The following is a 25,033-nucleotide window of genomic DNA, read 5'->3' on the forward strand; positions in this document are numbered from 1 at the left end:
AGTGGCCATGTCCTGCTCTCGCTGGGCACCGTGGAAACGCTACTGACCCCACAGTGGGGACTTACCCGGTTGCCCTGAGCCGTGTTGTCCTGCGTGCGGTAGGAGACCTGGGACTTGCCATTGTCCAGGATGCGCCGGATGACAGGAATGCGGGCCACTTGATCCCCACCGCTGACCGCGTACTCGGCCTTCTCAAAAGACACGACCCCGCTGGCTGCAAGGACCCAGGCGGCAGTCAGGGCGACCCGGCCGGCCGCGGCCCCTTCTCAACAACCACCTGCCCTCTGGCCCTGCCCAGCCTTCCTCATCCCACTGCCGTCTGGGGAGAGCAGAGCAAGGGAGTGGAAAATTCTTCCGGAGAAGAGCAAGGGGGCTGGAACAGAGTCGCACTGGCATCCTGGATGTTTCAGGGCAGAGAAAGGAGGCCAGGCAGGGGCACAGCCAGAGAGGAGGCCCCGAGACCGAGGGCTGGGGCAGAGCAGGACGGAGTCCTGTGTTTGCTGGAGCAGATGGGCAGGAGGGCTCAGGGGCCCAGCAGGCCCTCCGGATGCAGGGGGATGGTCATCAACACCCCGGGCTTCCCCGAGGAGCAGGTAGGGAAGACAACGAGAGCATCGCCTGTGCGGTGCCGTGTGTCCCCTCTGGACCGGCGTGGGTAAACCAACTCCCACAGCCCTTCCTGTCTGCTGTCCTGGCATCCTAGGGACATTCATTCAACCTCCGAAGTTCGGAGGCCAGAAGGGACGGGAGAACAGGAGGATGGACGTGGCAGCTTCAGGAGGACCCAGCACCCTACGACGGTTAGAACAGAAGCTCCCTTATGAGCGTCACGACCAGACACTGTGCAGCGATGAACAGACACATACGCCTCTCAGGAGCCTGATGCCCATTTTACAGATGGAGAAACCAAGGCTCACAGAGGTTAAGTGACTTGCCTAGGCGACATGGCCCCATTTCTGCTCAGACACCAGGAGGAACAGGGGTTCCCAGAGCCCCCTTTCTAAGCCCCCTGCTCCCTCTGCCCTGACCTACCTTGCTCCTTGATGATGGTGATGTTCACCAGGCGGCGGCCGAGGGTGGCGGTGCCCATGGGGACGTCGATGGCCTCCACCAGCAGCTGCTTCTCGTCGTCGTCCTCGGGCCGGATGAAGAGGGGTACCCGCACGTCTACGAGCTCCACGCCCTCCTGGAACTCCACCATGCCCCGGGCATCTGGGTGGGTGTTGGCGGGGGGCAGTCAGATAGCAGCCGGGGGGCCCCAGCGGGGTAGGAGGCCCAAGGGAGCGGTGCGGGGAGCCTGCCCACCTACCCTGGTCTGCCGTGATGGTATAGTATCCTGGGGCCACCTTGAGCTCATGGAAGGACCCCTGTTCCACGTGCTTCTCTGTCAGCTTCAGCAGGGCCTGCTTGGCGGAGCGGGGCGCCATCAGCACCGTGTCCACGATGGTGTGGTCCTGCCTGGGGCGGGGGCGGGGACAGGCAGTTAGGTGGGGATGTCAGGCCAGCCACGATGCTGGCACTTGCCCCTGCCTGTCCTCTCCCCAGCGTGGGACAAGAAGCCTGGCAGCAAAAGGTGCGGGGTCTTTGGAACCCGGCCGTCCTGGTGGCCCAGGCTGGTCCGCCACCTCACCCTGAGCCTCAGTCGAGCCACTCTGCCCCCTGGAGCCTCAGGGTCCTCATCTACAAAGTGGGGCCTCTCCCTAGACCCTCCCAGCCACCCCCCTTTAGGCAGGCTCTCAGGAGCAGATGCAGGACAGAAAAGATGCTATGGGTATGGGCGCTGGAGTCAGACAGGCTGGGCTCAAATCCGGGCTCTAGTTCTCACTAACCAGGTAACTGGGGGCAGGACACTTGAACTGGGGTTGCCCCACCTGTGTGCCTTCAACTCACTTTTTCCCGGCGTTGGGCTGCTGCCTGTAGGGGACCAAGAGGGGGCTGTGAGCCGCACAGTGTGGGGGTGCATCCATGCCCTGCTTGGGGGGTGTCCCCTAGAGTGGGAGGCTTGGGCAGCTCCCCCCACTCTCCCTGGGCCCCCAGGACCCACCGGAACTTGGTCTGCTGGAGCTTGTGTGAGTCTGTGATCTGTCGGTACACCTCATTCAGCTGCCGGGCAAGGAAAGGCATGAGGCTGGGGCCCTGGATAAGCCTCCCTACTTAGAGCCATCCAGGCCTAATGGGCATGGTTGGCCAGGGACATGCACAGGGGCCTGCACATTGCCTTGTCCCCTTCTGGAAACATTCATAGGATGACCCCAGGCCGGGCACATATTCAAGGAAGCCCCTCTTTCCTCTTTCCTACTTGGAAAAATCCAGGTTCCACAGCAGCTTTGCCTCTGCTCTCCCTCTCCCGGGATCACACCCGTGCCCAGAGATCAGCTTTTCTGGCCCTTACATTCTCCTCCACCTCCTGGCGCAGCTGGTTACACTCTCGCGTGTCAGGCTTCAGCAGGTTCTCAGTGCAAAGGCGGGCGAGGCGCAGGGACAGCCCATAGGGCACTAGGGACAGGCAGGGATGGGGGTCATCAGCCCCCCGCGTGGCAGGCACCCTGGGAGACCCTCCATGCTAAGATGGTGGGGGGCGGGGGGGCCGGCAGGCCGAGATCCTGAGGTCCAGAGCCCCATCAGGAAGGGTCGAAGCCAAGCCCCTGTGTGCACCCAACACCCAGAGAGAACAGGAATGCTGTGACTGGAACCCTGGGACGGTGGGGAATGGGCCCCAGGCCCCAAGCCCCAGGGACACTGCCGGGAGCCATGGTGCCAAGCTCCCATCCTCACCCAGCTCTGTGGGGTTGGTGCTGGAGGTGTGGCTGGCAAAGCCAGGCCGCTGCACATTGTTGGTGATTTTCCATCGGACCATGTCCCGTCCCTTGAGGTTCCCACTGCGAAGCATGGGCGTGTCCAGGTGGTCCGAGGCCATCAGGTTCTCCCGCAGCATGTAGTGGTCCTCCTTGAAGCCTACCATGTGACCTGCGGGACGGGGTCCTCCACATGGGGCCTCTCCCTAGACCCTCCCCACCACACCCACTCTGGGTGGGACCCCAGACCACCTGCCTCTGTTCCAGACTCAGCCCCTACTTCCCTTCGACCCTATCCAGGAGAAGGAGTGGTCAGAGCCCTTGCCACCACCGCAGGTGCTGGGCCATTACCTCGGTTGCAGCAAGGGAGAAGTGCCAGGCAAGCCTAGAAGACAGGGTGGGGGGGTGGATAAGGGCTGGGACAGCTGCCTCAGCCCACGGAAGCCCCTCCAGGTACCCCCCTCTCCATGCCAATGGTCCAGTGGGGCAACAGTGCCTTCCCCAGACACCAGGATATCACAGAAGTTGAAGGGGTCTAGGTGTGGAGCATACTGAGTGAGTACAGAGGGTGATGGGGGCAGAGGATTCTCAAAGTTTGTGCCACGGGACCCTGGTCCTGCCAGAATGTCTCTTAAGTAAAGGATCTATGATCAAATCCATTGGAGAAGCACTGATGTCATTCCCCATGCCACTCTTAGTGTTTCGCTATGCATATAGCTAGATCAAAGGCTCTGAGATGTCCTGCAGAGAAGAAGCCTCTTTCTCAAATGTACTTGATCGTAGATGTCTTTTTCTCTGTAATATACATTAATATCCCACAATCCTGGGGCTACTACACGGTGTCTTCTCTGTTCCTACAACTCAGTATTCTGTGCTGGGCCCTGCTCCATGCTTTCCTGCCTTTTTAGCTCTTCTGACCAGTGAGACTATCAGCTCCTGGCGGGCAAGGCCCTCTCTTCCCTGTCGGCTCCCATGGCCCTTCACATGTGCCTGACCTGAGAGCAAGTCGTCTCAGGTCCCGGCCACTGATGGTTGGCAGAGGCAAAGGGCTGGGGTGGGGAGGCCACTAGAGCTAGGCAGAAGACGTGAGCTCACCTGGCCTCTGTCACCTATGAGGACCTTGGTGGGGTGGGGCTCTCAGGTGAGTGGTGCCCCTGGGGTAAGGGGGGACCCTGGTGGGAGGTGGGAACCTGGTGGGGGATGGGAACTCTGGCGGGGGTGGGGACCCTGACTGGGGTAAGTGGGGACTCTGGCAGGGGATGGGGCCCCTCATGGGGGATGGGAACCCCTGGGTTAGTGGGGACCCGGTAGGGGGTGGGGCCCCTAAGCTGAGCAGGGCCCCCTGTGGGGGGCGGGCCCGAGGAGCCCCCACCTTGCAGCAGGCGCAGTACTTCCAGCACAGCAGCAGCAGCAGCGCCAGGAGCGGCAGGAGGAAGAGGAGCAGAGGGATGAGCCACCAGAAGGACCTGGGTGGGCAGTCTGTGGAGGCAGGGGAGGAAGAGAAGGAGGGGGGCACTGCCCACTCCCCTCTGGAGCCTGCCAGGCCACCCGCCGGCCCCGGCTCCCAGCTCACCCTTCTTCTTGTGCACCAGGACGGTGCTGTTGGGCCCGGGGGCGCCGTCGCCCTCCACCGTGTAGCTGTACGTGCAGTCGTCCTCTTCGTCCCGGAAGGAGCAGTGCTCCACCACCTCCTCTGCTGTGCCCGTGGACAGTGAGCAGGGCACCCCAGGCATGGGGAGGCGTTCTCCACCCTGGGGCCCACCGTGCCCACTGTGGGGGGGAGGCCCCTTCCCGGGGAGGAGAACGCAAGGTCCGGAGCACAGAGCCAGGCCGAGCTGGGGCGCTGCCCTGTCCTTGCCCAGGAGCATCTAAAGGCTGCCAGTCTGTGCCCCCTCCTCCCCATCCTGGGCGTCACTCAGGAGGAACCTGGCTTCTAGAATGTTTATCTGACCCAGAGGAGAAGAGACTGTACGCCCCCCTGGGCCAGTTATGTGCCTCTACTGTGTTCAGATCCCAGCCTGGCTATCTGCCTTCCGCCTAAGCCAGGTTCCCCCTCCCTGGACTCTTCGGTCCCCACTCAGCTGGGCTTCCTGCCAGGGTCTGTGGGTCCTGTCTGCGTTCTGTGACCTCACCCCAGTCTTCAATTGCTTCCCTCGCTCTGGTCTGCATGACTTCAACCTGGATTGTGAGCCCTCTGCCCAGCGCCACCGCCCTGCCCAGCTGAGTGACACCCCCTACCCATCGGACGCCCTCTGCCTAGGTTATTAGCAGCCCCGTCCTCAACTCTGCCTCACACCTGTCTTGAGCTCATCCACCATCTTGACCTTGAAGCTGCACTCCTCGCACATACGGCCCTTCTTCTCACCAGTGCCCCAGGCTTGGCACTGCACACAGGAGCGCAGGTCCTCGCAGAGGCCCAGGCGTATCTGGGTGGGAGAGGAGGGGAGATGGGGACTGTGGCTCCCTTAGCCTAACTCACACCCCTGGCCAGCTCCTCTGTCATCAGGCTCGGCGCCTCCTGTTGGCCCTGCCCGGTGCCTCAGTTTCCCATGCCCACACCCCAGTGATCTGGGCCTCACCGCTGAGTAGTTGATCTCACAGATGGTGTCCGTGTAGAGCGACTGCTGGTTGCAGTGGCAGCGGCCACACTCGCAGTAGCCACGCCCGTTACAGATGCCCTAGAACAAGAGGAGGCCCTGGTGAGGCACCAGTGCTCCCATCCCTGCCCGAGAGGGCGGGTGATTCTGGCTACAGTCCCTTCTGCCACCCTGCCCTCCCTCCTCGTGCCCCCGCCTACCCCGCTGCTGTCAATGCAGGTGGCATTGCTGAGAGGGCAGTCACAGCTCAAGCCTGTCCAGCCAGGCTCACACGCACACTGGCCCATGGAGCAGCGTCCCCGGTCTGCAGAGAGTGGGGAGGGAGAGGAGAGGAGAGCCACATTCACTCCTGCAGTCCACGCTGCCCCTCTGCCCAGGAGGGCCTGTGGCTGCTCAGCCCGAGCTGGGATTTCTCCAGTCGGAGGCTGATCCCTCTCTTCCTCACTTTCTTGGAATCTCCTTCCCGCCATCTCTCTGATTCCATTCTGTCTTCTACTTTCCGCTCTACAGCCAGAGTCATTATCCCAAAACACAAATCCAATTGTGTGCCTCTCTGGTTTAAGAACGCCTAACGAGTTCTGGCCAATGCAATAAGATTAAAAAAAAAAAAAAATAGAAATAGAACATGGAAGTATTGGAAAGGAAGAAATAAAACTTCCATTATTTCAAATGTTAGGAACAAGGGGTGCCTGGCTGGCTCAGTCAGTGAAGTGTGGGACTCTTGATCTCAGGGTTGGAAGTTCAAGCCCCACGTTGGGTGTAGAGATTACTTAAAAATAAAATCTTAAAATATATTAGGGACATGTTGCAAAATAGCAAAAAGAACCTGCAGATAAGTTACTAAGTTTTATAAGTGTTTAAAAATTTTTTCTAAGTTATAATGCCCTTTTTTTTTGTTTTAAGATTTCATTTGAAAGCGAGACAGAGCAGGGAACCCAACACAGGACTCCATGCCAGGACCCGAGATCATGACCTGAGCCAAAGGCAGATGCTTAACTGACTGAGCCACTGAGGTGCCCCATTCATAAGTGATTTTACCAAAGTGGCTGGATACAAGATTAACATACAAATAGCTTGAAAATGAAGTCAAACCCTCCAATAACTCCCTTTTTGCCGAAGGATGAAGTCTACTATCCTTAAACCAGAATAAGCATTGATTAACCACAGCCTGCAGGCCAAATCCAACTCACTACCTACTTCTGCTGAAGTTTTATTGGAATGGAGCCACATTCACTTGTTAATATATCGTCTATCGCTGCTTTCTGCTACAGTGGCAGAGCTGAGTAGTCGTGGCGGAGACCATAGAGCTCATAAAGCCAAAAGTATTTCCTTTCTGGCCCTTTAAGAAAAGTTGGGACCCGGCTAGAACTGGAACCCACAGCCCTGCATTCTGGTCCTGCCTCCTTCTCCAGCAGCCTCTACCTCCCCTCGTCTCCCACAGCTCTGTCTGTGCCAAATGTCTGCCTTCCTCCAGATACAGCCAGTTCTCCTTTCCTTTCTTTGAACCCACTCCCACGTGGAGGACTGAAGGGGAAACATGACAGACAAAGGCAAGAAGGGAGGAGAGGTAGGAAAGCAAGGGCTTGACCTCCAGGGGCAAGAAGATGGCTGGGGCTAAGTAAGCATGTGAGGGCTGGATTTTTGTTGATTCTCCCCCATTCAACCACCCAATCCTTCTTGGGGCCTCTGTATGACTTCCGTGCCCTGCTCGGAAGCCCTGGTTTCAAGGCACAAAGCCCGTGGGACTATGGTGGGCGCAGGACCCCAGGTCTGCCTGCTGCAAACGTGCCATCTCCTGGGAGAGGGAGGACCATCGCGGCACTGGGACCCCCCCCTCATTGGACAGTGAGGGTGGGCAGAGAAGGCAGGACCTCAGGGGGAGAGTCTCAAGCATAAACAGGGGCCTTGGACATCAAGTTTGTAGAGGGGAGGGAGGTCCTGCCTGGGAGGGACTTAGGGGAGGCACCTGGGGAGCCACGAGAGGGGCTAGGTCCAAACTTGGGGATTCTGACTCCTGGCCTGGCCCTCCCCCCGGGTCAGGATACCCAGGTGGCCCTTGGTGTCCCGAGCCCCCCCAACACTGGCCACAGGGGCCACTGAGCTCACCATTACACAGGACCCCGGAGGCACGGGGACACTGGAAGTTGTCATACTCGCAGAATGGACCCTCGTAGCGGCCTTCTCCGTAGCAGATGCAGTGGCCGCACTGGCATTCGCCGCGGCCGGAGCACGGCTTGTCCTCGCCCTCCCGCAGGCACGGCTTTATGTCGCTCAGCGAGCCCGTGGAGCAGCTGCAGGTCTTGCCGCTCCTGCGGAAGGAGCCAGTTACTTCCCCACAGCCTCAGAGGAAGGCTGGGGCTTTTGCCGACCCATTATACAGATGAGGAAGCTGAGGCTTTGAGAGGGCCTCCGAGGGTCCACGTCACACAGACAGCAGTGCCTGCCTGAGCTGAGACCCAAATGCCGGTCCCTCCCAAAACCCTCCCAGTGTCCCTTCCTCAAGTCACCATGGGCTTGTTCAGTGTCTTGTAGCTTTAAAAGCCCTCACTACCCTTACGGTGAGCTTGTTTCTTTCTTTCTTTTCTTTTTTTTAAATATTTTATTTGTTTATTTGACAGACAGAGATCACAAGCAGGCAGAGAGAGAGGGGGAAGAGGCACCCTGCTGAGCAGAAAGCCTGATACCGGGGCTCGATCCCAGGACCCTGAGATCCTGACCCGAGCCAAAGGCAGAGGCTTTAACCCACTGAGCCCCCCAGGCGCCCCGATGAGCTTGTTTCTGATCAGATCCCATGTACGCATGGTTCAGAAGGCTACCACAGCGGGATGGAGTGAAAAGCAAGGGTCCCTCTCGTGTCTGTCCCCATCAGCCAGTCCCACACTCTGCTGTCCACCACTGTCCTGATACTTGCACCTCTTCCCGGAAACATCCTTTATGTCTACACGTTTCGAAGCACTTTGAGCTGGAGTCACCTCGCTATGGGGCCAGACCCTTTCCAAGCCTTTCTGTGACCCGCCATCCCGCCCTCAGCCGGGCGTCCACCGTGCGGCCGACGTCAGAGCCTTGCAGCGGCCGGGGCCTCCCGCGCACTCACCAGCCCTCGCTGCACACACAGTGCCCGCACATGAAGTCTCCGTGGTAGTTGCAGCGAGCTGAAAGCTCCTCTTTTTGCTGGAAGGAGATCATGGCGGGTGTCACAGGGCCCCTGGACCCTTCCGCTGCCTCTGCCCCTCAGGGCACCCCGCAAGGCAGACGCGGCCCCCCAGAGGCTCTGCTTCACCCCCCGGGGCCCTCCCTGGGCAGGGGGCCAGCCCTTCCCTCCCGCCTGGCGGGGCCGCATCGCACCAGCTCACACGGGCACACGTCGCAGATGATGCCGGCATCCATCCAGAGGCCGTCGGAGAAGGAGGGCTTCAGGTGAATGGTGCCCTTCCGGTCCTCCTCTCCCAGCTGGCACACGTGGGTCCCGTCCACCACCTCCATAGCCCGCAGCTGCACCTGGTAAGTGCCCTGCAAAGACCCCAGCCACATGGACGTTGATGAGAGGCACCTGTGGCCCACTCCCTCCTCCAGGCAGCCCTCCGAGCTCTGTGATTAATCCTCATTCCGCAGACGAGGACAAGCTAGAAAGGCGCCCAGGTCATCCAAGTGGTTAACCCAGGGGGCTTCGAACCCAGGCCTGTCTGACTCGGAAGGCACCGCTCTTTTTTATTATTATTATTTAAACCAATCTTTTTTTTTTTATTAAGTAATCTCTATGCCCATGACCCCGAGATCGAGGGTCAGCCAGGAGCCTATAAAGGCGATGCTCTTGACCCCTGCTCGGGCAGACACCCCCACCCCCTTTGCAGGGCCTTGTGCCCATCCTCCCCTACCCAAAACCCCACAGAGGCCTACCGGTATCCCCCGCGTGATGTGAAAGGACCCAGTGTCCGTCTTGTGAAACATAGCAGAGGTGACCTCTGTCCGCAGGCCTCGGGGGCTTTCCAGGGCCCGGATGTCCAGGTTGGAACGAATGAGCTGGAGGAGGACAAGCAATGAGCGGTCTGGGAGGGGGAGCCTGGGCTCACCCACTCTGGCCCGGTCTGGCTGGGCTGCCCCCACTCCGCATGGAGGACTGAGGTGGACTGGGTGGGGGGTCAGGGTGGCAGAGCCCGCAGGAACTTGGGGCCAGGCTAAGAGGGGGGCATCTCAGGGTCCCCAGGGAACAGCAGAGCCCTTCCTCACATGCCTGGCCTACTTCTCAACCTCCGCCTGAGCCATCCTTTGCCTACTTTGCCTCCTCCAGCCCTGCCCCTGAAGGTCTCCGACCGGGGCCACGCTCGGGCCTCACCTGGAAGGCTTCCTGCAGCAAGTCCACGATGTTGGAGGAGTCCTCCTGGAGCACTCCCAGCGAGGAGACGGGGAAGTACGTGTGCAGCTTCTGCGGGGGAGAGTGCCAGCCCGGGGCTAAGCCCTCCACAAGTCTCACCTCACTGAATGCGGCCAGGAGCTTTGCCGTTATCTTCCCTGAAGGCCTGGTGTGCTCTGGAACCTGCCCTCCTCACCCCTCCTCGCTTGGGAGTGGGGTAGGGGGATGGGCACCTGAACTCCCCTTCCCATCGGGGTCCACCCTTGGGGCAGCCAAAGGCTTTGGGAAGGAAAGAAGGAGGAGCTGGAAGGAGCGGGGGGGAGGACGTCTGAGAAGTCCCGCGCAGCCCCCTCCTGCCCCCTCCGGCCCGGGGCGGCCTCAGCCCCGCACCTCATAATAGCTGTAGGAGTAGTTGGTGACGGCGAAGATGGGGATGATGTTGTGCTTGCCCAGCAGGCGCACCAGGGTGGGCACGGACGGGTAGTCCTGCATCTTGTACTGCGTGTAGGTGCCCGAGGAGTCCAGGTGGCACGCCTCGTCGTTGCGGCTTAGGATGCCCGCCAGCACGTTGGCGCCGTCTGCCTCGTAGTGGAAAGCGGACTCGGTGGAGAACACCAGCACGTGCGTGCTGTCGGGGCGCCAGCCAATGTCCCTCTGGGAACGACAAGGAGTGGGGAGGCCCATTGAGCAGGCCGCCTGCTGAGGACCTAGGTCTCAGTGCAGAGTGTGATAGAGAGAACAGGACCCAGCACGAGCTCAGCTGAGCCGCAGGTGCTCCCATCAGGGACCATGTGACCAACAGCCCGTGGGTGGCAGAAAGCCGCGACCAGGATCAGGATGGATGCGGACGGGCTCTGTGCACACATGGTCACCACGCGAGACCCGAGCCAGTGTCATCTGACTGGCCTCCCAAGGCTTCATAGTTACTCTGTGGGAATATTTCTTTCTTTCTTTTTTTAAATTTGATTTAAAAAAAAAACATTTTTTTAAACATATAATGTATTATTTGCCCCCGGGGTACAGGTCTGTGAATCATCAGGCTTACACATTTCACAGCACTGACCATAGCACATACCCTCCCCAACGTCCATAACCCAACCACCTTAACCCTCCCTCACCTCCCCCCAGCAATCCTCAGTTTGTTTCGTGAGATTAAGAGTCTCTTATGGTTTGTCTCCCTCCCGATCCCATCTTGTTTCATCGATTTTTTTTTAAAGATTTTTAAAATTTATATATTTGGCAGAGAGAAAGAAACAGTGAGAGGGAACACAAGCAGGGGAAGTGGGAGAGGGAGAAGCAGGCTTCCCGCCGAGCAAGGAGCCCCATGCGGGACTTGATCCCAGGACCCTGAGACCATGACCTGAGCCAAAGGTAGCTGCTTAACGACTGAGCCCCCCAGGCGCCCTGGTGGGAATATTTCAACTGCATGGGAAAATGCATACATGCAACTGGTGAACGAAAAGTCTGGTTAGGGGCACCTGGGTGGCTTAGTCTTTTGAGTGTCTGTCTTTGGCTCAGGTCATGGTCCCAGGGTCCTGGGATGGAGCCCCACGTCAAGCTCCCTGCTCAGCGGGGAGCCTGCTTCTACTTCTCCCTCTGCAGCTCTCCCTGATTGTGCTCTCTCTCTTTCTCCCAAATGAACAAATAAATAAATAAATAAAAAGAAAGAAAGAAAAGACCAGTTAAAATAGATACAGCTGTGCATGGCAGTTAGAAAAATATACGGATAATTTGGAAAACTATGTATTACAAGTGAAAATGCTTGTGATAGTGTTAATTAAAGAAAAAGTAAGTTTCAGAATTATAAGTATACTGATTTCAGCTATATAAAGTAAGGAAAAGTGTGCAAAATATGCTGGTGGGGTACCAAATGATTGGCTGGCTGGTTGTGATGAAATTATGGGCAATTTCTGCTCTCTGTTTTCCAAATTGTTTATTTGATAGGTATATTATTTTCAAAAATGAAAAAAATCACCATGCACGTAAAAACCACCCTCTTCAGCTGCCCAGTGCAGTTGGAGACTGTGGGTCCTCGAAGACTGGCATTAGCAAGGAGATTGGGGGTAGGTTGGCTTCAGGGCATGGAAGATTCCAGAACCCCAGAATTCACATCTGCTTTGCTGGTTGGTACAAAAGCAGACTGACTGCTCAGGCTGGGGGGCCTTGGATCCCAGCACATCTCAGCCTGGCTTGTAACTGAGGGCTCCCTGGAGGGTCTGAACTTGTCTTTGGGCCTGGGGGTCATTGCCTGGCAACAGAGCCGGCCAGTGGGCAGCTCATGCCCTTGCAGAGAAGCACAGCCCTGATGTGGGTGGGCAGGGCTGTCCCTGACACTCACCGTGCACACGGCCACCTGCAGGATGGCATCAAAACCTCCTTCAGGAGCATCCAGGTTGCCTGAGATCCGCTCCCCTAGCAGTTTATTCCGAAACTCGTCCAAGTTGTTTGTCAGGCTGATGACGTTCTTGAAGGAGAAGGGGGGGTCGCTGTTGGGCCAGGGCTCCTTCAGCCTGGGCAGAGGCGGAGGGAGAGGGGGACAGAGTCAGGGGAGAAGACCCTGTGCCCATCCTGTGTCCACCCTCTCTAAAAGTGTCCCACTGGCCTGCTTCGACCAGAACACTTGTAAGTGCCCTGGTTGAGAGGAGGTGAGCCCTGTGGCTGGGACACCTGATCACTCAGTCACTCAGTCCTTTTTTTTTAGACTATTTTATTATTTTATTTTATTTTATTTTACTTTATTTTATTTCATTTCATTTTATTTATTCAACTTGGCTTTCTTCTCAGCTTTACTGAGGTAGAACTGACAAAGCTGTAACATGTTTAAAATGCACAATGTGATGATTTAATATACAGAAGTCGCCCCCTTATCTGTGCTTTCAGACACCCATGGTCTACCACAGTCTGGAAGCAAATGAAAAATACGGAACGCTTCACGAATATGCGTTGTCATCCTTGCGCAGGGGCTATGCTAATCTTCACTGTATCGTTCCCATTTTAGTGTATGTGCTGCCGAAGCGAGCACTTTATTTATTTTACTTTTTAGAAAGATTTTTATTCATTGGAGAGCAAGCAAGCGAGAGGTGGGGTCATAGGGAGAGGGAGGAACAGACTCCCAGACTCCCCACTGAGCAGGGACCCTGACGCAGGGCTCCATCCCAGGACCCCGGGATCATGACCTGAACCGAAGGTAGACGCTTCACCAATGGAGCCCCCCATGTGCCCCTCTGCCACTCACTTCTCAGGCCTCATGTCTGTCTGAGGGACACTGACTTTGTCCACAAACTTGCCAAATCCGATAGTGTAGTCATCAGTGAGCGTCTTCAGGACCTGGGCTGGATTTCAACAGGAAAAAGAGGGGATAACTGAGCCCCAACACCTCCCAATCAGCAGAGGGGGCCAGGGGCTGGCTCGGGAAGGAGGAAGACGGAAAATAACCTCCTGCCGATACCTCGCGTGTGAACATCAGTTCAGGCTCACAGTAGCCCTTCTCCCTGTCCACAGATTGAGGGAAATGGCACTCGGGGTGGGGGGCAGAGTCACGCATGGAGCAAGGGAGGGGGCAGCCAGGGGACTGGAGAAGAGCTGGGGCAGAGTCTTGGCCCACAGCCCCGGGTATGCTCCCTGTAGGGGCCAGATGGTTCTGTTGCCCACCCAGCTGGGCCTTTTCCGAAGTCCTGAGTGGTTAGTGGGGTCTGGCTGGGACCCCTGCCTCAGAATGGGAGGGGAGGGAATTCTTGGGGGGCTCAGATATCCTATCCTTCCTCGTGGCATGGCTGTAGCCATCCTGAGCCCAGGTCCTCCGAGCGGGGGCCCAGCCAACAAGATGAGGCCACCCTCTCCGCTCCCCACCCCACCGTCCTCTGTGCTGGCCCAGCCATACCCAGTCTCTCCCCCATCTGCTTGAGGTTGTCCAGATCGTCGGACATGGAGTTGGAGAAGTCCATGAGGATGTACAGGTCCATCGGGCTCTTCTCGGGCTCGAACACCTTCATCTCAAAGTGCTGCTCCTCGCCAGGCCGCAGCCGGACCCGTAGCCCCTGGGGCGATACCTGGCTGCGCTGCAGGTTCATGTTGATCTGGGTGTCCTGTGTCCAGGGGAGGGGGACAGGGGAGGCTGGAGGGTCACTCCAGAGATCTGATAGGGAGCCTCTCAGCCCAGCCAGCGGACATGGCGGACCCCTGTAGACAGCTGGACTCGAGCATGGGCCAGCCCGCTTCCCTTGACCCCCACTCCGGGCACCTCTGTGATCTCGAAGCTGCTCTCCATGACCACCAGGCTCTCCCACCGGCAGCCCGCAGCCAGCAGCTCTGCCTGGGTGTTGCAGCGCCGCTCCTTGAACATCTGGCCAGAGGAGATGGGGTCAGGGGGGCCTGTGCCCATCCCCCGGCTGTCCCAGCCCTGGATCTCTCCTGACCCTTGCCTGTTCCACACCCGCCTGGCCTGAGGCTGGGCTTAGGGTGCGGCAGGTGTGGACTGGGCCAGAGCGCAGGGTGGGGCATGGCGGGGTGGGGCACGGTGGGGTGGGGTGGGGCAGCCGCGTTGGGACTGGGCTCAGGAAGGTAGGCAGGCGACAGAAGCTCACCTCGTCTGTGCAGTAGGCGCATTCCCTGTCCACACGGATGCACTCGGTGCAGCTCTTCACCTGGGCCCTCTTGCAGCGGTTCGCTGGAAGGCAGAGACGAGCAGACCCAGTGAGATGAACCTCACCAGGGGCCAAGACGTTTCCCGTGAGCACTGGAGAGAGGCAGGGGTTCTCTCCCGCTTTACGGAGGAGGAAGCGGAGGCCGGTGTAGGTGGTCTGTCCGCCCAGCGTGGCCAGGGCAGAGCCGGGTCTCACACCTGAGCTTTCCACTCAAGCCCGGATGGTGCAGGGCTGGCCCATTTGCTGGTGGGGACACCCTGGCCATCCCTCCCCTGCTCCTCCAGGGCACAGGGGACCGTGTCTGTCTTGCTTATTGCTGTTTCCAGTCCCCAGCCCAAGCCCCGCACACAAAAAATTGTTAGTAAATGAATGAAAGAAAACTACGGAGTTTCCCCAAGGGTTACAAGGATTCTCTTTGGTTCTGCTCAGTTAAAATCACAGCGAGGGGGATGCCTGGGTGGCTCAGTTGGTGAAGCGTCTGCCTTGGGCTCAGGTCATCACCCTGGAGTCCTGGGATCGAGCCCCGCATCGGGCTCCCTGCTCAGTGGGGAGTCTGCTTCTCCCTCTGCCCCTTGCCCCCCCATTCATGCTCACAGGTGCTCTGTCTCTCTCAAATAAATAAATAAAATCTTAACAAAAAGAAAATTTGTAATTAAAAAAATCACAGTGAGGACCTACGGTGTACACTCAGTATACACGGTGGGGGGCCTCCTGGGCTCCAGACGATGGTGGGTGGTCAGTGTTCAACACTGGTTCTGGTGGGGGCAGGGAAGCCCTGCCTTGTGGCATCACCCATGTTCCCGTCGTGGCCTATCCCAGGCGCCCCAACACAGCTTGTTCTGAAGGCCAAATTTCCATGGTAGGAGCCGACCGGAAGAGAGTCATGGGTCTCTCCTCCAAGTTCCCACGAGAAACACCTGCGAGTGCCTCAGATCGCCGAGTGGGCGGTTTCCCCGGGGCTCTGGGCTTCGTGCTCCCCAGCCCTCGCAGCGGGCCCTGGCTGTCTGTTGAGTGGCCAAGTGAGCGTCAGGGGAAAGACACCCTGTGGCTGGCCTCCGTGGAAGGGCACTACCTCGAAAGGGGAGCCCCCGCCCAGAAGGGTGCTGCAGACGTGTGCCAGACCCACTCACCCATTTCCCCTGGGAAGCTGGCGCCCAGCACGACGGCCAGCAGAAGCAGCCGGCTCCAGCGGCTGGGACGGGGTCCTGCCATCCTCTTCTGCCTGTGTAACAGCCAGAGCTGACGGAAGATGTTCCATTGCCCGCAGCCCTGCCGGTCACAGCTCTAGCGCTCCCACCACACAGGGCTGGAAACTGAGGCTCAGACAGTGTCAGTGATGTTCCAAGGCTACCCAGCCTGCAAGCGGTGGGGTCCAGGTATCCACCCCCCACCCCCGCCGCAGCTCCTCTTGCCGTCTCTGGAGTGGCTAAGATGCGCTGCGGGCCCGCATCCTGCCCTGGGACGCCCCACCCTGGCACCATTGAGGACTGGGGGCTCTGAGCGTGTCCCCATGCCAGGGCTTCTATGCTGATCTCGTGGAGAGCAGGGCAAGGCTTATTCTCCCTTTGCCTTTCAGATCCCAGTGGGCCTGGGTCAGGTCTCACCCAACAGGAGGCCACCCCTTGAGGGCCTGGCTTTACCCTTCCATCCCCTGCTTGTTGTGGCCTCACTGCCTTTGGATGAAGGTGCTGTGGCCAGGGGGGTGGGGGGCCCTCCCAGGATCTGGAGCCTGCAGAGGGGAGGTGGGAGCTGGCTGTGCCCAGCTTGGCTCTGCAATGACACCCTGGCCCCTCACTGGTGGGGTCCCCTGCCCAACCCCCTACCCTGCCTGCTCCAGAGTTGAGTTTTCTGGATTCCTGAGCAGATCATCCTTTCAGAAGTCGGCCTGGAGCTACATTACATGCCCTCCTGCCCTCTCTCTCTCTCTCTCTCACACACACACACACACACACTCTCACTCTCTCTCACACACACACTCACTCACTCACACACACACTCTCTCACACACACTCTCTCTCACATATACACACACACACAAACACACTCTCACTGTGCCAGTCTCCCCAGGAAGGCGCCTGCCTCTGGCTCACTACTACCCTGTGTCAGCTCCTCAGTGACCTTCGGGGCAGGCACTGACAACCCTGAGGCCTTTTAAAAGACGGGTGGCCTGCTGCCTTGGGAAGAGAAGGAACTGGGCAGAGCCACCAGGCCGGGAGAGCGGAGGACAGATGTCAAAGCCCCGGCTTCTTTGTCCAGGACCAGTCCCCCGGCATGTTCACGGGTTCCTTCTCCTGGTACCACTCCTCAGTCCCTGGCCTGTGGGCAGCAGCAGCTAAGGCCCCCCCATTAAACTTCCCTCTAAGGGTTGGGGAAGCCTGTGGAAGGGGGCAGGGAGGTACTTCCTCCCTCCCTCTGAGGCATGTCCCTCCGAGGAGGCCACCAGCAGCCCCCAAACATCCAGAGGCTGGGGAGGAACTGCCATCTCAGAGGGGCCTAGGGTAAGGAAGCCCTGAGCCAGCCAAGGGGGGGGGGCGGCTTTCTGGGGGAAATGACTTTCCCGCAGCCTTGGGGTGTAGGCACCACACCCACAGGCTGCACAATACGGGCCACAGACTGGGACCTCCCCGGGGCACCATTATGCATGCAGGTACCGGCACTGGAGGGCCAAGCCCGGCTCTTACTCACCCTCCCGGGCTGGGCACAGAGCAGGCTCGTGCCCAGCACTTCACCCACGTGATGGCCGTGTCATCTACGCAGGAACCGGGTGGGAGATGACCATGATACCCCTATTTCCCAGAAGACGAGATAGAGATGGGGCACAAAGCTGCCGGGGCACCTCATCCTCCGGCCAGCAGTGGGGGAGCCCGGACGGGACCAGGGCAGTCCAGACCTGCCCCATTTAACCTCTTTGTCATCCTCAGGAACCCTAAGATGGCAGTTAGGGGGCGAGCTATGCACTCAAGAGTGTTTTTGTTTGACTCCAACTTGGGTTTAAAAAGTTTAAAAACAAGGAGATTTCACAGAAAAGTTAGGCTGAGGCGTTTCCTGGAGGTTGTGGCCACAGGCTGGGCCAGGTGCTCAGGACATGAACAGTCCCGGCCACCCTGGGGGCTCTCCCGGAACCAGGCTTTCTCCCATCCCACAGGACCCCCGCTTTCCCAACTCCTGGGCCCCTCGGCAGCTCTGTCACACAAGGAAATCGGGGCCCAGGAGACAGGCACGCTTTCCCCACTGTCCCCCAGCTGTCTCTCTTCTGTCCTCCGCTGTCCCCCAGCTGTCTCTCTCCTCTCAGCCCTCAAAGATGGAGAGAGACCCTCAGCCTTCACTTCCAGCTCTGTCAGATCCTTGGGCTCAGGGTGTGGCAAGGCCGTGCTGGGGTGGGAAGGAGCCCAGCCCTGCTGTCAGAAGCCATCGGAATCGGAAGTCCCTGCACCACAGCCAGAGGGCCACCAGGGGCTGAGTGGGAAAGGGGCAAGCCCTTGAGGAGGATCAGTGGTGGGCATAGCCCCCATGGCTGCTGAATGAGGTCAGGAGAGCTTCCTGGAGGAAGCGTGTCCTGAACCGACTTTAGGAGGAGGGCAGGCGTATACTTGGCCAAAAGGAGAGTCAGGGACTCCCCAGACCTCAGCCTCTGCTGTGCTTGGTCAAGAGGGGAGTCAGGGACTCCCCAGGCCACAGACAGAGGGACCGCGGCACTGTACACAGCAGGCAAGGCCTCGCCAAACATGGAGAGCCTTTGCCCATAGGTGGCTGCTCCCCCACCTTCTTTGCAAACCCCAGTGGGCCCAGCCCAGTAGGCCTGCCAGCCACTGCCTAGCCTCTGCCCACTTCTCCCGCATACCCACCCAACCCTCAGGCCTCTCTCCCTAGCCCCGAGGTCTCAGGGCCAAGAGCCTTAGCCGGCCCCAGGCCCCTCTGTGCCCAGCTGCCCCCAGGGCACACCTTGGCAGCCCAGGCAGCTGCCCCGGGCAGGATGGGGCCAAGGCCTGGCAGCCTTTAGGAAGGGAAGAGCTGAGGAAACAAAAGGCACCCGGCCCTCCCAAAAGGGCCCCTGGATGTGCTGGCCGGGCTGCGGTGGGCACTCACTTTCCCCTCCTCGCCTCCAGGCTCCCAGAACGGACGCCCAGCACAGGCGGCCCGGGGCACTCGAGGGGCGGGCGGGGTGCAGCCCGGCGACCCCCGACTGTCCCGCCGTCCCGCCCCCCTGCCCCGCGCCCAAGCCCCCCGCGCCTGCCGCGGTCGGAGGCCCGACCTACCTCGGCGCGGACTGGCGCCCTCCCCGCGCTGGGCTCCGCTCGGCCGCTCCGGCTGCAGCGCGCGGGCGAGCCGGGACTGTCCGGAGGGCGGGTGGCGGGGAGGGCGGGCGGCGGCCGCGGGGAGGGGACCGCTTTATGGGGCGGGCGGCAGGTGGGAAGGAGGCGCTGGTGAGTCAGGCCCGCCGCATTCCTGCGCGCGGCGCGCACCTGTCGGGGCAGGAGCCGGGGCGCCGCCGCCGCCGCGGGCCCGCCCCCCGGAAAAGGCTGCGGCTCCCTCGGCGCCCAGCCCCTGCGCCCCGACCGACGGCGGCGGGGGCGGAGGAGGAGCCTCCCCCATCTCTCCGGGCCGGCCCCGGGCGCCGCGCCTCCCCACCCCTCCAGGCTGCGGAGTCGGGTGCCCGGTACCTCCGGCCGGGGGGTGGCCTCTTGGCTGCCCACCCACCTCCGGACTCAAGGCGGTGAGCAGCCCCGCTGCCCCGACGGCCATCGACCGTGTGCGCGTGGCTTTCGTCCGGTGCCGGTGCCCGCGCGGGCCCAAGGATGCCTGAGCCCCATCTGTCATTCCCTGGGTCCGTTCGGCCTCACCCGCCTCCACGTGTGTCTAGAGGGAGATCCCAGTAAGGACTGCTTCCCCGAGTGTCCTCAGGCAAGGCACTTAAACCTCCTTGACGTTTGAGTAATGCCCGTGAAGTGGCCAGCACTGACCTGACATGGAGTAGGCACTCAAATTGTTACAGTTGTTCTGGACAATGCGGTTCACAGACCTGGCCCCCCCGAGGTCCTCTGCCTGCGATCTTTCAAGTGCTGCACGTGTTCAAGCTGGAGCCTCTGTAGTTGCTTCAGGACCCCAACTTGGTCTACCTCTCTAGCCCCACCTCCCAACAGGTGCCACACAATGCCCCATGGCTAGCAGCCCCAGTGCCCAGGCCGTGCAGCTTGGAGCCACCGTGCTTTTGCTGGAGGCCAGGTCCTCTGCTCAGGATGTCTCCATTCTCCCTCCCCTGCCCCCAACCCACCTGGTTTATCCTTCTTTAACTGGAAGGCCTGGTGCTGATGTCACGTGCCTGGTGCTGATGTCACGTGCTCCAGAGAGCCTCCTTGACCTCCCTGCACCCTTGGTGGGATTATGTGCCCCTGTAGCCAGCCCCCGCCTCCAGGACATGGCTTTTTCTACTCATTTGCCACACTGGTTTGAAATGATGTGTTTAGGAGTTTCTCTTCCCCACTAGACTGTGACCCTTGAGAAGGATGCTCTCTAGCCCATCTTTTTATTTCCAGCGCCTAGCACAGTGCCTGGCAGATAGCAGGTGCTCAGTGAAAGTGCGCCTGAACCCAATGGGAGGGCCGCAAAGCCTCCCAGCTGTCAGTGCTCTCCTCTGTAAAGAGGCTTGTGCACTGCCAGCTCTCAGATTGATCATGGAGCAAGTGGGACCTGATGTGGAAGTGCCAGGGACACATGAGTGCTCCCTGCAACTGTTCGAGCCACAGTCACCCTTGCCGGCTTGCCCAGTGGTCTTTGAGAGCTCCTCTGCACAGGCCAACTACTTAGAGGGACTGGCTCCTGGACTTGCGAGCACTGTGGCAGGAGCCCCAGTTTGGTGGAGGCACGCAGGTCTGGGCATGCCAGGTGAGCACAAGTGCCCCGAAGACCTGAGCTACTCCAGCAGGTGCACAGTCCACTCAGGGATGTAGGCGCTCAGAGAGCAGCCTGCCAGCACGGCCCATTAGAGGGACTGGGTAGGGGATACACACCCCTGCTGGGGGTGGGGGATAGAGGCACTCTCCCAGAGAAGGAGACCCTGGCCGTGAGGCCACGGACTCAGTGGGCTCAGGAGCCCCTTCCTTTCCTCATTGCTGGACCCTTCTAAACATGATTAAGGAGGCTAGGGCTACCCAGAGAAATGGAACACACTGCCTGCTTCTTCTTTTTCTCCTCTTCCTTCTCCACCCCTTCGTCCCCCTTCTCTTCCCCCTTTTTCTTCTCCTCCTCCTCCTCCTCCTCTGCCCCCCACAATCTCAATAACTTTATCACATCTAAGAAAATTAAAAAGCGGGACGCCTGGGTGGCTCAGTTGGTTAAGTCACTGCCTTTGGCTCAGGTCATGATCCCAGCGTCCTGGGATGGAGTCCCACATCGGGCTCCTTGCTCAGCAGGGGCCTGCTTCTCCGTCTCCATCTGCCTCTGCCTGCCACTCTGCCTGCCTGTGCTCGCTCTGACAAATAAATAAATACAATCTTAAAAAAGAAAATGAAAATGAATGTTCTATTATCCATGATTCAGTCCATATTAGAATTTCTTAGTTGTCCCAAAAATGTCTTTTGGAACTGTTTCCTTTTTTTTTTTTTTTTAAAGATTTTATTTATTTATTTGACAGACAGAGATCACAAGTAGGCAGAGAGGCAGGCAGAGAGAGGGGAGGAAGCAGACTCCCCACTGAGCAGAGAGCCCAATGCGGGGCTCGATCCCAGGACCCTGAGATCATGACCTGAGCTGAAGGCAGAGGCTTTAACCCACTGAGCCACCCAGGTGCCCCAAAACTATTTCTTTTTTGAATTTGAGTCCAATCCATTGCATTTGATTGATTTATCTCTTTCTTTCTTTATTCAATTTATTATTTTTTAAAGATATTTTATTTATTTATTTGAGAGAGAGAGACTGAGTGCACCGGGCAGGGGAAGGGGAAGAGAGAAGCAGGCTCCCCTCTGAGCGGGGAGACTGACAAGGCATTTAATCCCAGGAACCCCAAGATTATGACTGGAGCAGAAGGCAGATGCTTCATTGACCCCCTGAGCCACTCGGGCACCCCTCTTTCTTGCTTACTCTCCCCCAGCTGACCTTTTGAAGAGGCAGGCCAGTAGTGATCTGCAGAAGTCCCGCTGTCTATTTTGTCTGACTGCTTCCTCATGGTGTCATTGGACTTTTTTTTTTTTTTTAGCTTCCTGCAAACTGGAAGTTGTGTCCAAAAGCCTGATTAGATTTAGGCGAAACATTTTTGGCAAGGATGGTCCTAGATGGTGCTGGGTGTGTTTTATTGGGTGCCACAGGATAGGAGCCCCATCACTGTTAGTGACTATTAAGGAAGTGACTGCCATCTCTCTCCATTGTAAAAAATTTGCTATTTACTTTGTGATTAAGAAGTAAGCTAGAGGGGGTGATGAGGCTTTGTCACCCTGCCTACTTCCCAGTGAACTTTCCCTGAATGTTTTTTTTTTTTAAATATTTTATTTACTTATTTGACAGAATGGGGGAAGCAGGCTCCCTGGGAGCCCAATGTGGGGCTCGATCCCAGGACCCTGAGATCATAACCTGAGCCAAAGGCAGAGGCTTAACCCACTGAACCACCCAGGCGTCCATCCCTGAATGGTTTTAGTCAGCATCCCCTGTGGATCTTTGCCTGAATTGGGAAGCTGAAGCATGGTGATTTTCTGTTTCTACGTTAATAGAAGCTATCCTTCTGATTAAAAAAGAAAAATAGAAGTTCCCTCAATGAAACTATGTGCCTCCAAAAACGTAGACTATGGCTGACTCAGTCAGTAGAGAAGGTAACTCCAGGTCTCGGGATTGTGAGTTCAAGACCCACGCTGGGTGTGGGTGTAGGTGTGGAGCATACTTAAAATTAAAACCAAAAAACCCAAGCCCCCCCAAAATACAGGATAAATGCTTCTTTTTGGGTTATAGAAACTTATTTTACGTTTTATTTTTTATTATTTGCATTTTATTGAACAAGTCTGAAATGTAAACCTAAGATATGACTTTTTCTTAAAGTAGGCTCCATGCCTAGCATGGGACTTTAACTCACAACCCTAAGATCAAGACCTGAGTAGAAACCAAGAGTCTCTTAACTGACTGAGCCACTCAGCACCCCCAAAATAGGACTTTAAGGGGGCATCTGGCTGGCTCAGTGCAGAAGCCCCAAGTTGGGGCTATAGAATATTTAAAAATAAAATCTTTAGGGGTGCCTGGGTGGCTCAGTCGGTTAAGCGTCTGCCTTTGGCTCAGAGCATGAACCTGAAGTCCTGGGATTGAGCTCAGCAGGGAGTCTGCTTCTGCCTCTGACCCTCCCCCATCTCATGCTCTCTCTCTCTCTATCATTCTCTCTCTCAAATAAATAAAATGTTTAAAAAATGAAAATAAAATCTTTAAAAAAATTATTAAACTTTAAGAATGTTGAATAATGGGGCGCCTGGGTGCTCAGTGGGTTAAAGCCTCTGCTTTCTGCTCAGGTCATGATCTCAGGGTCCTGGGATTGGGCTCTCTGCTCAGCGGGGAGCCTGCTTCCTCCTCTCTCTCTCTGCCTGACTCTCTGCCTACTTGTGATCTCTGTCAAATAAATAAATAAAATCTAAAAAAACAAAACAAAACAAAACGAATGTTGGATAGTAAAAGGGGGTGAAGTCTTATTCACAATTTAGTCAGTGGTAAACCAGGAAAATATATAAAACTTTGGGAATTTGGCATAAAAACCCGTTCTGGAACGACTTAAGGGAGGTCCTATTTTCTTACTACAAAACTCCCCCATCAACTAAAGGCTATACCATCAAGAGTGCTGGTTTATGAAAAACTCCAAATTGCACACAACCCCATTAAGGAGGAGGAGAACCGGCCAGTCAGTTTGCCCCCCGGGGATGGTGGGTCTGGAGGGCGGGGCTGGAGGACAGGAGCGCTGCTGGTGGCTGCCGCTCAGGTCGGGGACCTGTAGGTTCTAGGAGCAGCCGCAGGTGTCAGTGCGTTTACCAAAAAACTTGGCTTTCCCGTCAGTTTCTAGAATGCTGATGTTTTCCTCAAACAAGGTAGAAAAAAAAAATTTCAAAAAAATTTTTAGAGGCGCCTGGGTGGCTCAGTGGGTTAAAGCCTCTGCCTTTGGCTCAGGTCAGATCTCAGAGTCCTGGGATTCAGCCCCGCATTGGGCTCTCTACTCAGCGGGGAGCCTACCCCCCCCCCCCCCGCCTCTCTGACTGCTTGTGATCTCTGTCAAATCAACAAATAAAATCTTTTTAAAAAATTACCATCTTAGTCATTTGTAAATGTACAGTTCAATAGGGTTAAGTATATTCTCATTATTGGGCCACAGTGTCTCCAGAACTTTTCCTCTTGAGAACTGAAACTCTGTACCCATTAACCGGCTCCCCATTTCTTCCTCCTCCAGCCCCTGGTTCACTCCCATTCTATGTTTGCGTCAATGAATTTGTGTCTATTTTTTGTGTTAATGAATTTGACTTCTTTAGAAACCTCATATAAGTGGAATCGTACAGCATTTGTCTTTTTGTAACTGGCTTATTTCCACTTATCATACTGTCCATCTATGTTGCATGCGGCAAGATTTCCTGCCTTTTTAAGGTTGAATAATATTTCCTAGTATCTAAATACCACGTTTTGTTTATCCATTCATCTGTCAGTGGGTGTTGGATTGCTCCCACCCCTTGGAAATTTGAATAATGCTGCTACCCTGCAAATCAATCTTCTCCACCTTACTTTCAATTCTTTGGGATTTATCCCCAAAGTGGGATTGATGGGTCACATGTAGCCCCATGTTTAATTTTTTGAGGACCACTATGCTATGTTCCAGAGCGGTCCCACCATTTTATAACCCTGTCAAAAGTGCCCAAAGGGGGGCGCCTGGGTGGCTCAGTGGGTTAAAGCCTCTGCCTTCGGCTCAGGTCATGATCCCAGGGTCCTGGGATTGAGGTCCACATTGGGCTCTCTGCTCAGCAGGGAGCCTCCTTCCCCCTCTCACTCTCTGCTTGCCTCTCTGCCTACTTGTGATCTCTGTCTGTCAAATAAATAAATAAAATCTTAAAAAAAAAAAAGTGCCCAAAGGGCGAATTCTTTTACCTATCAATTTCAGAGCAAAGAGTGAGTAATATTCTACCCTCATGGCAGCCAATACATATTTTCTTTTTCTTTTAATACTATGCATGAATAACTTTTTTTTTGCGTGAATAATTTTTTGTCTGTTCAGTCGTGTACAGTGATGACGGGATAGAAGAGATCTATACTTGGTCATTGTCCACAGCTCCTGGAGCTGCTCTGGGGCCCGCAAAGGTGAAAGGGGTGTTTTTTGTTATTCATAACAGGCTCCTTTCAACCCCCACAGAGTTTATGTTAATGAGGTGACTTTTGGAAAGCCACGGAGGATGGGGGCTCTGGTTGTCAGGGGAACCAACCACGTGATTGGAGTTGGAACTTTCAGTCTCAACGCCCCCCCACCCTTACCCCTGCCCCCATGGACCTCTGGAGAGAGGGGATGGGGTGGAGATGGAGTTCCATCCCAAAAGCCAATGATTTAATCCATTATGTGGAGTAATGACGCCGTCATGAAAATCCTAACCCAAGGGGGTTCGGAGAGCTTCGAGATTGCTGAACACCTGGCCTGCTGCGAGGGTGCTGTGT

The 25,033-nt window shown here is 56.9% G+C and overlaps 1 protein-coding gene and 1 non-coding gene across 10 annotated transcripts in view; both read right to left on the bottom strand.

Annotated features, from left to right (window-relative positions):
- ITGB4 (integrin subunit beta 4) overlaps positions 1-18,755 on the bottom strand; it is a 29,938-nt gene extending 11,183 nt beyond the window's left edge. For 4 of the 9 annotated variants that reach the window (XM_059150245.1, XM_059150243.1, XM_059150242.1 and 1 more), the window contains exons 1-26: positions 18,639-18,755; positions 15,517-15,604; positions 14,327-14,409; positions 13,984-14,085; positions 13,624-13,828; positions 12,979-13,075; positions 12,082-12,253; positions 10,134-10,397; positions 9,726-9,815; positions 9,290-9,412; positions 8,738-8,902; positions 8,487-8,563; positions 7,499-7,701; positions 5,593-5,696; positions 5,375-5,473; positions 5,092-5,221; positions 4,369-4,491; positions 4,168-4,274; positions 3,147-3,180; positions 2,776-2,967; positions 2,393-2,496; positions 2,045-2,103; positions 1,891-1,914; positions 1,310-1,458; positions 1,033-1,212; positions 66-214 (exon numbers count right to left, since the gene is read on the bottom strand). In XM_059150245.1, coding sequence (XP_059006228.1) covers positions 66-214; positions 1,033-1,212; positions 1,310-1,458; positions 1,891-1,914; positions 2,045-2,103; positions 2,393-2,496; positions 2,776-2,967; positions 3,147-3,180; positions 4,168-4,274; positions 4,369-4,491; positions 5,092-5,221; positions 5,375-5,473; positions 5,593-5,696; positions 7,499-7,701; positions 8,487-8,563; positions 8,738-8,902; positions 9,290-9,412; positions 9,726-9,815; positions 10,134-10,397; positions 12,082-12,253; positions 12,979-13,075; positions 13,624-13,828; positions 13,984-14,085; positions 14,327-14,409; positions 15,517-15,598 — 3,117 coding nt within the window. In that variant the 5' untranslated portion in view covers positions 15,599-15,604; positions 18,639-18,755. Of the gene's footprint in view, positions 1-65; positions 215-1,032; positions 1,213-1,309; positions 1,459-1,890; positions 1,915-2,044; positions 2,104-2,392; positions 2,497-2,775; positions 2,968-3,146; positions 3,181-4,167; positions 4,275-4,368; positions 4,492-5,091; positions 5,222-5,374; positions 5,474-5,592; positions 5,697-7,498; positions 7,702-8,486; positions 8,564-8,737; positions 8,903-9,289; positions 9,413-9,725; positions 9,816-10,133; positions 10,398-12,081; positions 12,254-12,978; positions 13,076-13,623; positions 13,829-13,983; positions 14,086-14,326; positions 14,410-15,516; positions 15,626-18,638 lie in introns of those variants that run through there. The other 5 variants (XM_059150246.1, XM_059150244.1, XM_059150241.1 and 2 more) reach the window with 2 other exon arrangements.
- Positions 12,658-12,765, bottom strand: LOC131817138 (U6 spliceosomal RNA). The gene has a single exon (XR_009348347.1). It is a non-coding gene; the product is annotated as a U6 spliceosomal RNA (small nuclear RNA).
- Positions 18,756-25,033: the final 6,278 nt, after the last annotated feature.

Source organism: Mustela lutreola, chromosome 15, assembly GCF_030435805.1.
Source record: "Mustela lutreola isolate mMusLut2 chromosome 15, mMusLut2.pri, whole genome shotgun sequence".
NCBI classification, from domain to species: Eukaryota; Metazoa; Chordata; class Mammalia; order Carnivora; family Mustelidae; genus Mustela; species Mustela lutreola.